Genomic DNA, 14,619 nt, shown 5'->3' on the forward strand with positions numbered 1-14,619 from the left:
AAAAACTGTATAATACAAATTAGTATTGTATACAATTTCCACAATTTAGTGCCTAAACCTTTAATGAACAGATTTGTGGATTGTGGTTTGCAACATTTGTTTGTATAAAAGAATGTATGAAATAATTATTTGGGCATGTTGTTCATCAGCTATTGACTCAACATCCCTCTTTTATGAAAACTGCCAATTAATGAAACCTTCTTGGGCAATATTGTTGCCTTTCTTGAACCTGTAGACTTTGTTTTTACTGTCTGGTAGGCACTGGGCCATTCATTTTCCCCTGGAAATGTCTGGAAACAGCCAGCTGTCCTTTGATCACTGAGCTGAATTTGTTTTCCCATCATGCATCAGTGCAGTGAGGATTACTCTGTCAGGAGTAGTTTAGGCTTGGTGACTTATTTGTTTGCCCTTACTCTCAGTCCCATTGGAGGTTAAAGATTCCACATTGGGTCTGTGCCGATACCAGCCCGTATGGGTCACCGGGAGACAAAATGGAAAATCCAGTGGAGTCCAGTTTCTCCCTGGCAATCCTAAAAAAACAGATTCATTGCCCCAATTCCAGGACCCAGCTTCCAGGATCTACTTTGTATTTGCTTACTTACAAACTACAACTTTTATCAGTTCCTAAGTTCCTACATGTCCCGTTAGTTGTTCAAAGTTCTTCTCAGAAAAAGACATTTGAGGGTGGACATTTGGAGAACAGTACCCTCCTAATGAAGGCCAGAAGCAGAAACACTTCAATGTGTTTCCTATCAAGAGACTTGCAGTTGTGGCTGAAATTCCAGGACATAATAAAAGCCTGTCTGGACTCAATCAAAATAATCAGGCCGACAAAGAGCCAAACTAAGAAAAACTGCGGCTGGATGCTTTGAGGAGAATTCAGGAGCTTTGTAAAAGCATTTTTAAAAATTTATTTGAGAGTAATTGAACACAAGGTGGCCATTTTTTTTGCCTGTATTTCCCTGAGAACTCATGCTGGGAAGTCAGTTAAACTTGCACTGGAAACTATACCTTATATCCACAACAAACAGTCCAGGTGTGGTTGCTGTCTGACTCAGCACAGAGGGGGGTGTTTTTGAAGCAAGTTATGTTAGTGTTCAAAGAGAAGCTTCATTAAAACACTCTGTGCTACTCAAGTTATATTCTATCATTAGTCTCACAAGCACCTCACCAAGGTAAGCAGGTCCCTGTCCCTATGGGGGCATTTCAATAATGCATTTCTGTTTTAAGATGTGTTGTATCAGTAGGACTGGATCTCTTAATCTACGTGCTCCAGTAACATGGAGTTCTCACAGCAATTATCAGCGTACATCAGAACATGCAGATACCTTCATCTCTGCTGAATACCTTCAACAGAGACCGTTGTTTTCTGTCACTAGTTGCGGGTACATTTTTGTAATGATGGCCTCATGTTTTGAGTTAACTTGCCAGAAAAAGCATGTTACATCATAATCCATGGAGCATCTGAGGGGTATAAACCATCTGGCAGGTCTGATTAGATTTGCATGCTTGTCCTCATCGACTCCATATGAAGCGTTACTTTTCTAACAGTACTAAGTTTAACAAACTTATCCAATCTCTTGCTTTACCAAGTTTCTGTACATACTCTAGGCTTAAGCTTCAAATGCAAAAGTATTAACAGTTTTCATTCTTGTTTACTCTTGCAGAAGAGGTTGACTACAGCAACTTTGGCACCAGCACTCTGACCCGGAAAAAGAAGGCTGTGGTCACTCTTCGCAACGACCTGAACCGCAAGCGGCCCCACATCCGCATTGGCTTGCCTCAGGATTTCCGTCCCGTGTCGTCCATTATTGACGTGGACATCCTTCCTGAATCTCACCGTAGAGTTCGACTCTACCGGCATGGCTCGGACAAGCCCCTGGGATTCTACATCCGTGATGGAACCAGTGTCCGTGTCACACCCCACGGCTTGGAAAAGGTCCCAGGTATCTTCATTTCCCGTATGGTACCTGGAGGCCTGGCCGATAGCACAGGCCTGCTGGCCGTCAATGATGAGGTCTTGGAGGTCAATGGCATTGAGGTGACAGGAAAAACGTTGGACCAGGTGACTGACATGATGATCGCGAACAGCCACAACCTTATTGTGACCGTGAAGCCGGTGAACCAGCGCAACAATGTGGTGCGAAGCAGTCGTATCTCAGGAAGCTCTGGTCAGTCATCCGACAGCAGTGGTTCGGTGGGATACCCCGCCATCACTGCTCTCACCGGTGCCACTGCCATCTCTCATGGCTACAGCCCAGAGGATCTGGAGAGTGATGAGGAGTCGGACATCGTAATTGAGAGCAACATTAAACGACCATCACGCCGCTCCAATGCCTCGGTAGCTTCAACTGCATCCCGGTCCCAGACGCAAATGACCAACTTGACACCTCCCAGCCCCCCTACACAACCCCAAATGAGGCCACCATCCACCGTGTCCACAGCCTCTTTCCACTCTCAACCGAGCTTTAATGGCACAGTGCACAGTAGTTTGAGTAACAAGTTGCACAAGGACCTTACCCTCCAACACCACCCCTACCACAACAGCAACCCTGCTATGCGGGAGAGCAACGGCAGCCTACACAAAATCCTCAGCAGCATGAGGACAGACCCCCGTCACAGCCTGGTTTTACCCAGAGGAGGGGTGGAGGAGGATGGCACGGTCATCACTTTATAATACATGCAGTCACATAAAATCCAGCCCTCCCAGAGACTCTGCCTTTCAGCCTGGGACATCAGACTTGACTTTGAACCTCAACAGACTTTAAGGGTTTCAGAAAATGTATAATTTAACAGAAACAATATCTGCAATTTTATTCGTTTAAATGTTTGCTTTCCCTGTGTTGTAATGTCAAAAATGTTTCTGATTTGTTAGTATGCATCTCTTTTTCGAAGCAGAGACACTTTTTTTTTTTTATCTTTGTCTATCAGTGTTTCTCTGTTTTTGTTTAGAGGTTCACTTTAATCATGTTACCTCAATAACTCTTGGGACCAGAAATTGGGTTTAGACCTGTGCGTTCTGTTGTCTTCTGTTCACGGTTTGTATTTGAAAACAAACATTTGCCCCAAAAAGCCAGTTGCATTAGGCAAATGCCAAAATGAATTTACACTTAATCAGAAACACAAACTTTTGTTTGTCTTGCTCAATCCAAGTTAATAACTTAAAAGTATTATTATTAATTATCATAACTTTTAGTGATAAATATGTATCTGCTGTATGTTTAGTGCATTCATATGCACTAAATTTACTATTTGGCAGATACCCTCAGAATGTTGGTTTTCCAAATATATGAATATCAATCACGTCAGCATTCAAAAAAAGGCTTTTTGGAAATTGTGGAAAATTTGTTTAAAATATGCTGTAAAACATTAACTATTATGTTGACTTTGGTCTTGTAGGGTTACATTTGACTTTAGGTATTTCACACTTCTCTTCTTGTGAAGACCTTTTGACTTCGGGAGTCCAACAGAATGTGACTCTGTTGGTTCTCTCTGTGTTTCATTGTACACATATTTTCTGTCACCTCACTGTTAATGAAGCCTCACCTCTGACCTCCACTCAAATCCCCACAACAGAACAGAATGCGGTCTCAAAGTAGTCAGTAGTATTCATATTTAAAGGCTTTTGTGTTAATGCAGCCACTGAGCATACTTAAAGGGATAGATCACCCCAAAATAATAACATTAATGTTACAAACATGTTGTTACAAACATGTATGAGTTTCTTTGTTCTGTTGAAAGATGTTTTGAAGAACCAAACAGTTGACATTAGCCAGTGACTTCCATAGTATTCCAAAGTATCATCTTTTGAGTTCAAAAGAAGAAACTCATACAGTTTTGGAACGTGAGGTTGAGTGAAAAGATTTTTTTTTTTTTTGAAAACTGTCCCTTTAAATCCAGCCAAACTTCAGGTATTAAATGCACAGTCTTATATCATCCTGTTACACAGTGGAAATGCACAGTTCATACCCGGTAATTTTTTTTATAGAAAGAAAGTCTGTGGAATCATTTTTGTATATAATTTAAAACCACTGTGGATGTACAATCTTTTGCTTTTAGGTTGACTGCATCGTTTTTATCTTCTTGAACAAAGACTTACCTTCATATCCACCATTTTCGTGCCTTACCGCCCCTCCTACAGACATACTTCACTCAAACAGACTCTGTATTTGGATCTGACCACTGGAAATATTGTCATTTTGGTAAAAGCAAGGAAATGGTATAACACGTGCGTGTGCGAGTCGAAATACATTTGTAGGGAGTCTCCATCTGCTGGACACTGCTTGAACTGCGTCTCTTTTGCTGAAAATCACATTCTTTGTTTTGCCTTAATACTTTTCCATTGGTATCACTGTTGATGGTTTGGCTCGTCTATATTTGTATCCATTAACAATAAATACAAATAAAATTAATCCCAAACAAGACGAGAAAAAAGGGTACAGCAGATTGTCTTAAGTCAGTCGTATCAGAACAGGTTCAGTGTCATATTTATGTTTTAACACAATAAATTTCAGTGTCTATAAATGATCCTCATAGCACAATATATCAGTCAGGCAGTCAAACCACGTTTAAAATGGTAACCTTTTTCAGTGCAAAAAAACCACATGTGAAAATTGTCTATTGTTTTTCTTAACCCTTTTTTTAAGTGCATAATAAAATTAAGATATGGATAAAATGCATTTTGTAGTTCTTTCATTACTTCCCTCATTCTATTCTATTCTATGTTTCATGAACAGTTGTAAATTAAATAATATTATATGTGACTGGACCAGAAAGACCAGTCATAGGTAGCATATGTATATTTGTAGCAACAGCCAACAGAACATTGTAATTTTTATTTTATGCCAAAAATCATTAGGATATTAAAAAAGATAAAGATCGTGTTCCATGAAGATATTTTGTAAATTTCCTAATGTACATATATTTTTAAAAAATTATTAATGTGCATTTTCTAAGAACTTCATTTGGACAACTTTTTAAGGCGATTTTCTCAGTATTTTGTTTTTATTTATATTTATTTACTTATTTGCACCCTCAGATTCCAGATATTCCAATAGTTTTATTTAATATTGTAATATTGTCCTACATCATACATCAATGGAAGGCTTATTTGGTCAGCTTTTAGATTTCCATCTTACAAATTTAACATACAAAATTTTCACATAAAGGCCTACCAATACCATCGTTGGCCAGGAAACGCCAATGCCAGCTAATCTAATATAAAATTATACATATATAGCTATACAATCAATAGTGTAACAATTACATAATATAAAAAACATATTTTTACAAAAACGTTTTTTTTTTTTACCCTTGATGTCACATGACATGACCAGCATGTGGCCGAGCCGTTCTCTGACTGGCTGTTAAACCCGCGCATGCGCACCTGCTACCCTGCTTTCACTTCCACATAAACAAGAGCAGTGCAGTGGACGGCGAAACATGGAGCATCGCTTTGACAGGGCGGCGGTGCTGTCACCGCTGGAGGAGTCCAGCGCGGAGGTGAGCAGAGACAGCGGTATCGTGTCCCAGAGCGCCAGCAGCCTGTCTATGGTGAGCGAGGCCCTGAGCAGCGGCTCTGTGTCTCAGAGCCCGAGCTTCGGCGCTGCAGTGGCCCAGAGCCCGAGCTCAGCGGCCGGAGAAACCCAAGCGGAGCAGACACAAGACGACGAGCTCCTGAGACACACCGCCAACACTTACTCCTCTTATATCAGAGCCAGCGCGGAAGAAGAGGTGAGGAAACGAGAATGTCGAGCCTGTTTAAAATAGAGGAATGCCCAAACACCATATTATATATATATATAAGATAGTAATCTGTTTTTCTGAATATTAGCATATTATCCAACATATTTAAACAAGAGTTTTATATATATATATATATATATATATATATATATATATATATATATATATATATAATATATATAATATATGTAAGATAGTAATCTGTTTTTCTGAATATTAGCATATTATCCAACGTATTTATATAGATAGATAGATAAATTATTAGAATTATTAGTAATTTTTACCGGATACAAAATGATTTTAAGTCCGTTATTTCTATCTTTTGCTGTTTTATGTCCGTAGAAAATATCAGTTTACATTTCCAAACATTAATTTTGCTCTTAATTGTAATAATAATCCAGTGAGATTTTTGTCTTACAACAGCCATTGCTCCACACAGATATCTGATCTGGTGTCAGTTTCAGAAAAAAAGGACAAAAACCTCTTGGGTATGTTAACCCTGAAATGAGGGAAACTCTCCGTTAACTGTGGTAACTTACTCTATGAACCTAACCTGGTCGAGATCAGGGCCCATGTGTATAAAACTTCTCGGAAATACTCTTAAGAATAGACTTAAGCTTTTACTTAAGTGTCGAAAAATTCTTAGTAAAAGGTAGTAGTTTTTGCTGGAGAGTGGGGGACTTTTCTAAAGAAGCTAAAGGCAACTTTCAGACTGACACTCAAGTGTTGTGAACTGAACACAACACAAAATAGCTGACCTCGACCTCTGAATCAGCCAATAGTGAGCCTGCTCATGTGAAATCACAGCAGCACAACACTGATCATTTCATGTAATTACAATAAAAACATTTCATTAAGACATATATTATAATATTTAAATGTATTTTTTAAAATACTTTGCATTTGTGCAAAATTATCACTAATTATTACTGATGCTTAATTTTCTATTGGTATGTCTCCTTATTTACAGTTAGAGGAACGATCATTAGTTCCATCAATGGCTCCAACAACTCCAGGAAAGTCCACAATCCTCAGAAAAGCGTTTTTATTTTTATTTTTTTTATTTTGGAGCATGGTTTGGCAGTAAGTTGGAAAGTCAATGAACTGCTATATAGTAGTTGTCAAAAGTGATGTCTGACATCTTCAAATTTGACATCTTTTGCAAGCATATTGCATAGTTGCTAAGAGTCAGTTGTTTTATTTGTGATAATAATGCAATGGAACTTCAAATTGTGCTGTCATAATTTTTGGCCATGCTGTCTTACAAAGAAATTACGAACATGCAAAAACAAGAGGACCAATGAAATTATAAATAACTTCTATTGAAGTCAGTGTGACCGTGTTGCCAGTTTAGTGGTTTTGTCACTTCCTCACCCCTCCCAATCACTCTCATACTGGTCTATATTTATATGTATATGGATCAGTGAACTCACATTTATGATGTCAGCAACTTTCAGTTGAAAGAAGTTGGCAACACTGGTCAGTGAAATGTGGGGTCATAGAAAAAAAAATAATAATAAAAACACTGAGCAGTGTTGACCTCCACACATCACTTTTGGTCTCTGTTGTGTCTGGTGGGGTTAGTGCCACAATATTTAAGACCCTGCTTTCTGTGTCATCACCAGAGCATTACTGCAATTTTCCAGCCAAAAAAATATAATTTAATTACTACTTTAGTTTCTGCAGTAAGAGCATTGACTTGTAGATTGGAAGAAGTTATTAAATTTCTTCCTTTGTCAGTACTAAAAACAACAACTATCTTTCTGTAGATGAAAAACAAGTGCATTTAAGTGCATTTTACATAAAACATGTAAAATTGTCCGCAATAGGGTAAAAAAAATAAATAAAATAAATCTTAATGTAAATGAAACCAGCATATTTTTTTTATTTCTTACCCCACTGGCAGATACTAAGCAAAATAAGAAAAATGCACTTAAATAATCCCCCTATGCAAACAAGACTAAATACCTTATGTCTTTTTATGTAGAAAGCACATCCTGATTTAAGAATATTTTGACTGGAAAAAAGAAGACAAAAATTCGGAGTAAGAAAAGCATTTTCATCATGCAGACATGGTCAAAGAGACAAAAATGCAGTCTCCCTTTTTTACAGGATCCCGTGGACGAGGTTTTTTTTGTCCGTGAGATAGGCTACCATAAAAAATTTACCTCTGATTAAGAAGCTTTTTGGTGGGAGCTGTTGCCATGGTGAATCATAATTTCGGAGCTCCATTGATCATGAATTCTCATAGTCTTAGTGCACTAAACTCAGAGTAAACCTACTCAGAGTGGATTGAAGTAACACAATTTAGCTTTTCTGAACTCGAAAACTCAAGAGTTTCCCATCTCAGGGAAAGACTATGGCGTTACATGTGTGCCTCAATCCTGAGCGAGTAATTGTGCGTTTTGAGCACAGAGAACTATATTTTGCAAGCACATTACATTATATTTTGAACAAAAAAAAAATTCGCTCGAGCAAAGAAAAAACGAATCCGTGCTCAATAGATGTATTTGCTTGTTTGCTATTATCCATATTAACGTGCAGTAATAACTCCTCTCACGCAGTTTACTCGGGTGCTCTCTCACAAACTTATTCTCTGCGCTCCTGTCAAGTCTCTCTCTCAACCTCTTAATACTGTGCGCGCTAAACTCTTGACACACGCTCGCTTAACTTACAACAGCGTTACAAGTGTGCCACAAAATCAACCAATCGGAAAATTAAAGGTCAATTGTGATTGGCTGTTGGTCTCCAATCAAATCGCTAGTAGAACCAAAGCCCGTCTGGTCCATGTACGTTTTGATCATTTCATTTCCTATTTAGAATTCAATAAAAAAAATTTTCAATAAAAAAAAGTCAAAGCTCTTTACATTCTTTGCATGTGATTTATCAACACCTAGTACATCTTAAAATATACAGCTCATGAAAAATAAAAGTTCCAGATGGACAAACATTAAATGCGTTAACCAGTGTAAATAAACTATATCTTAAAATAAATTTGGAGGTAGGTTGAAAAAGCCAGAATGGGAAGTTTTAAGTAGTTGTACAGCTTGAAGTGTGAAGTTTATTCTTGTACACGGATATGGCATATTCATGGCAGTACTCATCTATTTATTTGTCATTTAAACCAGGGGTTCTTAACCTTTTTGATGTCGGGGCCCAAATTTTATAGTACAAAATGGCCCAGGGCCCATTCAAATATTAGCACTGTATTGGTTTATTGATCTCACCCTTGGTTTGATTTGTATTCAATAACTAAATGAAATCCACTTGCAGTTTAACAGTTTATTATTCATGTGTATACAAATCTGCAGATACAACAAGATGCCAAACACACAACAATTCATGGAACAAATCAATCTGCATCAAGAACAAAATTAAAAGGCTCAAGTCAGGCATATTAACACACAAATCAGTTAGATTTGACAAATTTTACTTACAAAAAATTAATTTATATAAATAAAAAATAAATAAAATAAAAACAATAATGTTTTGCTAAAATAATTAAATTAAAAATAATATTTTTCTAATTAAATAAGTTGTAAATGAAAATTGAAAAAGTGCAAATGAAAAAAGAAAAAAAAAAGCTTTTTCATGAATGTGATACTCTATCACAGTACTGTTACAATCTTTCATAGACATTAGTATAAACTAAATTATAAGCAACGTATTATTCATGCACTTGATTTCTAGGTTTGAATAATAAGTTGCTCAAGCAAGCAGCAAAACATTTAAACACATTTAGCCTAATTTTCTTGTTAGGATATCACAAACATTTAAAATTAAAACTCACCACTGACAAAAACAGTCGACTCTTCTGTCTTTTGCATTTAAATCTTTATTAGGCTACAAGCAATTCTACAGGTCATAATGAACTTAGTTTTTCTGGCTCCATAAAAGTGCATATATTACGTTGCCTTGTTTATCTAAACGTGCTCTTTTTCTTGTTTTAAACCTAGCCAAAAAGCCATATGTTGACTGCGAAACACACTAGGCTTTAATTGTATAAATGTATTGTGAAATTACTGCATTTACCGCGAACAATGCGCTGTCACTTTAATTAAGCGCATGCAGCACAGCAAAAATAGACTCTGTTTGTAAACGATCGCTGCACTGCTGCAGACGCACTGCTCCTGGAACACCCTGACGGACTGCAACCTCGTGCAGTGTGAACGCTGAAAGCCGTTAACATGGGTGCGTAAAAAAATACGCAACGCATACGCACTGCAGACGGAGTATGTGTTAAACAGGCGTAACTTTTGCTACAGGCTTTGGTTGACTGAGTGTCTTCTTCTGCTTATTAGCGCTTGTTAAACAACTAACTGAGGCATTACTGCCAGTAGTGGTGGGATGGTGTATTGTAACTATCTTATGGATAACAGTGGTCAATGGTGTATTCAATTGATAACTTGTTTGGTCCTGTGGCCCTATGGTTAAGAATAGGTGATTTAAACTAATGTAAACAGAAATCCTGTTGCCCCCTCTAGTGGACATTAAGTGTTAAGGCCTTCATTGGTCAGATAACAAAAGTCACTAGGATTTTTTGGGAAGTTAAGTCTGACCAGTTATACACCGAGTCTGACGATCTGAGCTGAATTTGGTGAAACATTAAAGTTCTAGTCAGTGTCAATTACTCTTATAATAAATAATAATAATAATGTTCAAATATATGTTGGCTTTCTCAAGCCCAACAAAGAAGACTAAGAAGAGAAACATCATTCAATTTAGTATGTAATAAAACTAATATTACCAATTTATTTAATAAATCTAACTATTAATTTTCACAATTATTTATTAATGTCACACACACATACCTAGTGCCTTTAGACTTAAAAGACGAGAGTAATAAATGTTACAGACATATTATCATGGAACTGTTCAGTCTATTATTAATTTTTATTTCCATTTCACTGTTATCCAAGGAGACAGAACTATTTGCACTGTTTTTATCAATGGGACAATATTCATACAATACTATAACCTAGAAATAATTTAAAGGGGTCACTTGCAGGTCTCAGCAGCACGAATTATGTGTCCAGCAATATCTGAGTCAAATATTATGCTAATTAACGGTGAGCGGTGGTTTCAGACATTACAGTGCTTCACTCGCACTGACTCTTATTCTGCCTGAAAGAATGAAAAGACCGAGTTGAAGGTGGAGCGATTCGACCAATCAGATGAAAGCAGCGTTTCAGCACCGCCCACAAGTGCGAATGAAATATTGAAGCCATAAACCGATTTGTAAACCCCAAACGACAAAATGAGATATCGAGCCAAAAACTAATTTTCCGTTTGTTAAACTAAACGGAAAAACGAATAAAAGAGCTTTCAGGCTTTCAGTATATAGCTACTCCCATTTGTATAATATCAGATTCCTCACAGAACACTTTATAATGATAATTGTAGACATACAGTCCTGTACAGTAGATAAAGCAGATAATACCACATCTCTGTTTTTAAACCATGTTTGCTTGAGAAAGTGTGTGAACCAGAACATTGTCTGTTCATATGACGAGATAATTGAAGTCAGTTATTTCAATTCATGTGATTTTAGCACTTGTGCTCTGTTGAAGAACTTGAGCCTGGCTTTGGCCATAACTCCGTCTAAAAGGTTTAGGTTTACTAGGCTGCAAATCAATGCAAAACATTTAGGTATTGAATAGAGGACAATATTAAGACATTTAAAACCACAGTTACTTTGCTTGGGAGTGGTTTTCTAACAAAACTCACTCAAAAACAGGTCGTATCACAAAGAGACTCAGGGGAACATGACATCTGCAGGAGAACGTTTTGATGACGGACTAAAGGTCTTGTACTCGTCTTGTTGGAGCACAGTGTTGTTAGTGTATCAGGCCTAATTTGCTAAGTGTGATATGGGATAAAGAAAGACGACTTGTTCGTTGTGCTGCTGACTGAATTATGTTAAATTCCTGACTCATGACTGCTCGTTCATTTCTCCATGCTCCGCTGTTATTTTACAAAGTAGTATGTGAAGCAACTGGTTGTCCTTCTTAATGTTTAAATGGCATTATATCATGTGTTTTCTTGATGTCTGTCATGTATTTGCTCTGCAGGTCCTGTGCTTGGAGAAAAGCCTGGAGGAAATGCTGACACGAGTCGATGAGTTTGTTGGTATGCTTGATATGGTAAGATCAATATTTTTCTGCCCTTCTTTGAAGTTGTTTTAACTAATTACTGAAGTCAGTACTCAATGCGAAGCCACGGAAATGTTTCAATGCAACATGTAACCACGAAGCAATTTTGTGAACTAGAGCTAAAACATTTTTGAAAATCATTTTTCATCAGTTGAAATTAATTTGTTGCTAACTGAAAAAAGGGGTTTAAGAAAAGACTACAGATCTTTGTTTCTTTTTTAACAGATTCGTAACGACACCTCACAGGTGGTCAATGAGAACCTACCACAGATACAGAGAAAATCTGAAGAGATGAGAGAGATTTACCGAAAAATTGACAAATTGGAGGTAATAATAACTTTAAGTGCTATCTTTAAACCATGTGGATGAATTGACATGTTGTTGTTTCAAGTGTACTGTCTAATTCGAAGGCCTTTGTCAAAATGGTTGGAGCCAGTGTCAGTGCAATGGAAGAACAAGTTACTCAAGTCGAAGGTGAAGTTGGGACCCTGCCAGGCACCTTGAAAAAGTTCCTCCGCACAATGGCCGTGCCAGGTTTTTTAAATGTGAGCTCTTTATAAATGCATGCATGCCTGCCATATTATTTAGCATACTTGAAAATTATACAACAGGTAACATAGGGTGACCATATGAGCCATTTTCCCGGACACGTCCTTGCCAGGATTTTTATATTGCCTAAAATATCCAGATTTTGGCTGTTTGTGCTGTGAAGATCGATCATTGTGTGATATTCATAAGAGCTATAGAGAGCAGAGCAGACAGCTACTTATGCATTAAAATCACTCTCTTGTACTTTGGTGTCATACAATGATCGGTGCGCAGCGATACTTCAAGTTGAATGATCGAACAAACACCTAACATGTACGTTTATTTGCATTGCTTTGATCGTTCTCTGTAGATCTCACCTTCTCACACGCCACGATTGGTTGATTATGTACCATACCTGCATGTTATTGGTCAAACTACTTTGAATGTTTTAGGCAATGTAGAAATCCTGGCAAGGACACGTCCTGCGAAAACGGCTTAAAAAATGCCTTACCCTAGGTAACAATTTTTCTTTTTTTCTCTACAGAAACCTGCTAGCCCAAGAAGGCAGTCACAAAAACATCAAGAGCTTCCCAGTGTATTTAAGACAGAAGATTACTTTAAACCTCAGTCTGAGCAGTGAAAGAGACTGTCGTATTGACTTCATGAAGCACCAATCAAGAGCAGTGCTGCCTGCTTTGAGATGCAAACACCTGGGAGTGCTAACACAAACATTTCACGGCCACTTTATCTGCAACTTACTCAATCAGTCCCACGAAGCCAACTGTTGTTTTAGTAGGCAGTCTAATGGCAGCTAGTTTTATAACAAACAGAAGCTTTGGTTTTAAATAATGTTTTTTTCTTGAAGTGCCTCTCCAGGAAGTCTGACACTGTTTCTTATAGTTGGGAAAGCATGTTCAAAAACGTTTCTATGATTTTTACTCCTACGTGTACATAATTTGTACAGCTTTATAATTTTTTTGCTCTCTGCCTTTTCTTCCAGTGCTTGGGATCTATTTGCACTACTCTCACTGTCGCTGTTTATCACTGATCTGTCTTATTAAGATCTGGCACATGTTGACAATGAATCTGTAATGAAACGACTCGAGGTTGTTCTGTAGCATTCAGTGCCGCACTCCTCAGCCAAACAATAGCCACAACAGACATTGTTTGTCATGGACCATTTACTTTTATACTTAAATGGCCATGGACAGCTGTGTTATGCTAATTGTTACATTATTGTGTCTAATGATTGTCTATTTGTAATAAATTTCCAAAAGTATCCTATCATATAGTGACTACATTACATTACTGCTCAAAGGTTGTTATTGGTCAACCGATCATCCTTATAGAAAGTCTGATAGAACGGTTTAGCAACTTAAATTACATAAATGCATCTCTAAAGATACAAGAAATCACTTAATCAAGCATTCATTCATATTATATTGGTCAAAAGAAGTAATTCCAGTAACTCCACATGATCACGCTGAATGCATTTTCACCAGTTTCTCTTTACTTTATTCAGTTTTTAAAAGCTTCATATGGTGAGAACTGCAAAATTGTTTTTGTCCAAGAGACATTCACTTTTTCAAAAGACATTAATTATTTTCTTAATCCATCAAAACAGTCACCAAAACTTGAGGCCAATGAACAGATTTAAATACTCTTTCAAAACTGTACAACTTAAGTTCAAACCCTACCATTATACAAGACTGAAAAACAGCGATTTTCTACATTTTCTACAGTTATATTTAGATTGAATATATACAGTACAGACCAAAAGTTTGGACACACCTTCTCATTCAAAGAGTTTTCTTTATTTTCATGACTATGAAAATTGTAGATTCACACTGAAGGCATCAAAACTATGAATTAACACATATGGAATTATATACATAACAAAAAAGTGTGAAACAACTGAAAATATGTCATATTGTAGGTTCTTCAAAGTAGCCACCTTTTGCTTTGATTACTGCTTTGCACACTCTTGGCATTCTCTTGATGAGCTTCAAGAGGTAGTCACCTGAAATGGTCTTCCAACAGTCTTGAAGGAGTTCCCCGAGAGATGCTTAGCACTTGTTGGCCCTTTTGCCTTCTGTCTGCGGTCCAGCTCACCCCTAAACCATCTCGATTGGGTTCAGGTCCGGTGACTGTGGAGGCCAGGTCATCTTGCGCAGCACCCCATCACTCTCCTTCT

At 37.4% G+C, this 14,619-nt stretch overlaps 2 protein-coding genes across 2 annotated transcripts in view; both read left to right on the top strand.

Annotated features, from left to right (window-relative positions):
* Positions 1 to 4,675, top strand: part of LOC132145594 (partitioning defective 6 homolog gamma-like) — a 40,765-nt gene extending 36,090 nt beyond the window's left edge. Inside the window, exon 3 of the mRNA XM_059556723.1 lies at positions 1,668 to 4,675. Coding sequence (XP_059412706.1) covers positions 1,668 to 2,677 — 1,010 coding nt within the window. The 3' untranslated portion in view covers positions 2,678 to 4,675. The remainder of the gene's footprint in view (positions 1 to 1,667) is intronic.
* A 716-nt stretch (positions 4,676 to 5,391) lies between these two features.
* On the top strand, positions 5,392 to 13,343 carry LOC132145595 (biogenesis of lysosome-related organelles complex 1 subunit 4-like). The gene is made up of 5 exons (XM_059556724.1): positions 5,392 to 5,733; positions 11,817 to 11,888; positions 12,123 to 12,224; positions 12,308 to 12,442; positions 12,970 to 13,343. Exons 1-5 carry the CDS (start codon positions 5,443 to 5,445, stop codon positions 13,063 to 13,065), a joined length of 696 nt encoding a protein of 231 aa, XP_059412707.1. The 5' UTR covers positions 5,392 to 5,442; the 3' UTR covers positions 13,066 to 13,343.
* The last annotated feature ends 1,276 nt before the right edge of the window (positions 13,344 to 14,619 follow it).

Source organism: Carassius carassius, chromosome 8, assembly GCF_963082965.1.
Source record: "Carassius carassius chromosome 8, fCarCar2.1, whole genome shotgun sequence".
Lineage (NCBI taxonomy): Eukaryota > Metazoa > Chordata > Actinopteri > Cypriniformes > Cyprinidae > Carassius > Carassius carassius.

Bases quoted from the DNA above. Each gene is read 5' to 3' on its own strand.
- LOC132145595 (XM_059556724.1), top strand. From the start codon at position 5,443: ATGGAGCATCGCTTTGACAGGGCGGCGGTGCTGTCACCGCTGGAGGAG. The intron at 11,889-12,122 runs GTAAGATCAATA...CTTTTTTAACAG, and splicing joins TTGTTGGTATGCTTGATATG to ATTCGTAACGACACCTCACA. The intron at 12,443-12,969 runs GTGAGCTCTTTA...TTTTCTCTACAG, and splicing joins CCGTGCCAGGTTTTTTAAAT to AAACCTGCTAGCCCAAGAAG.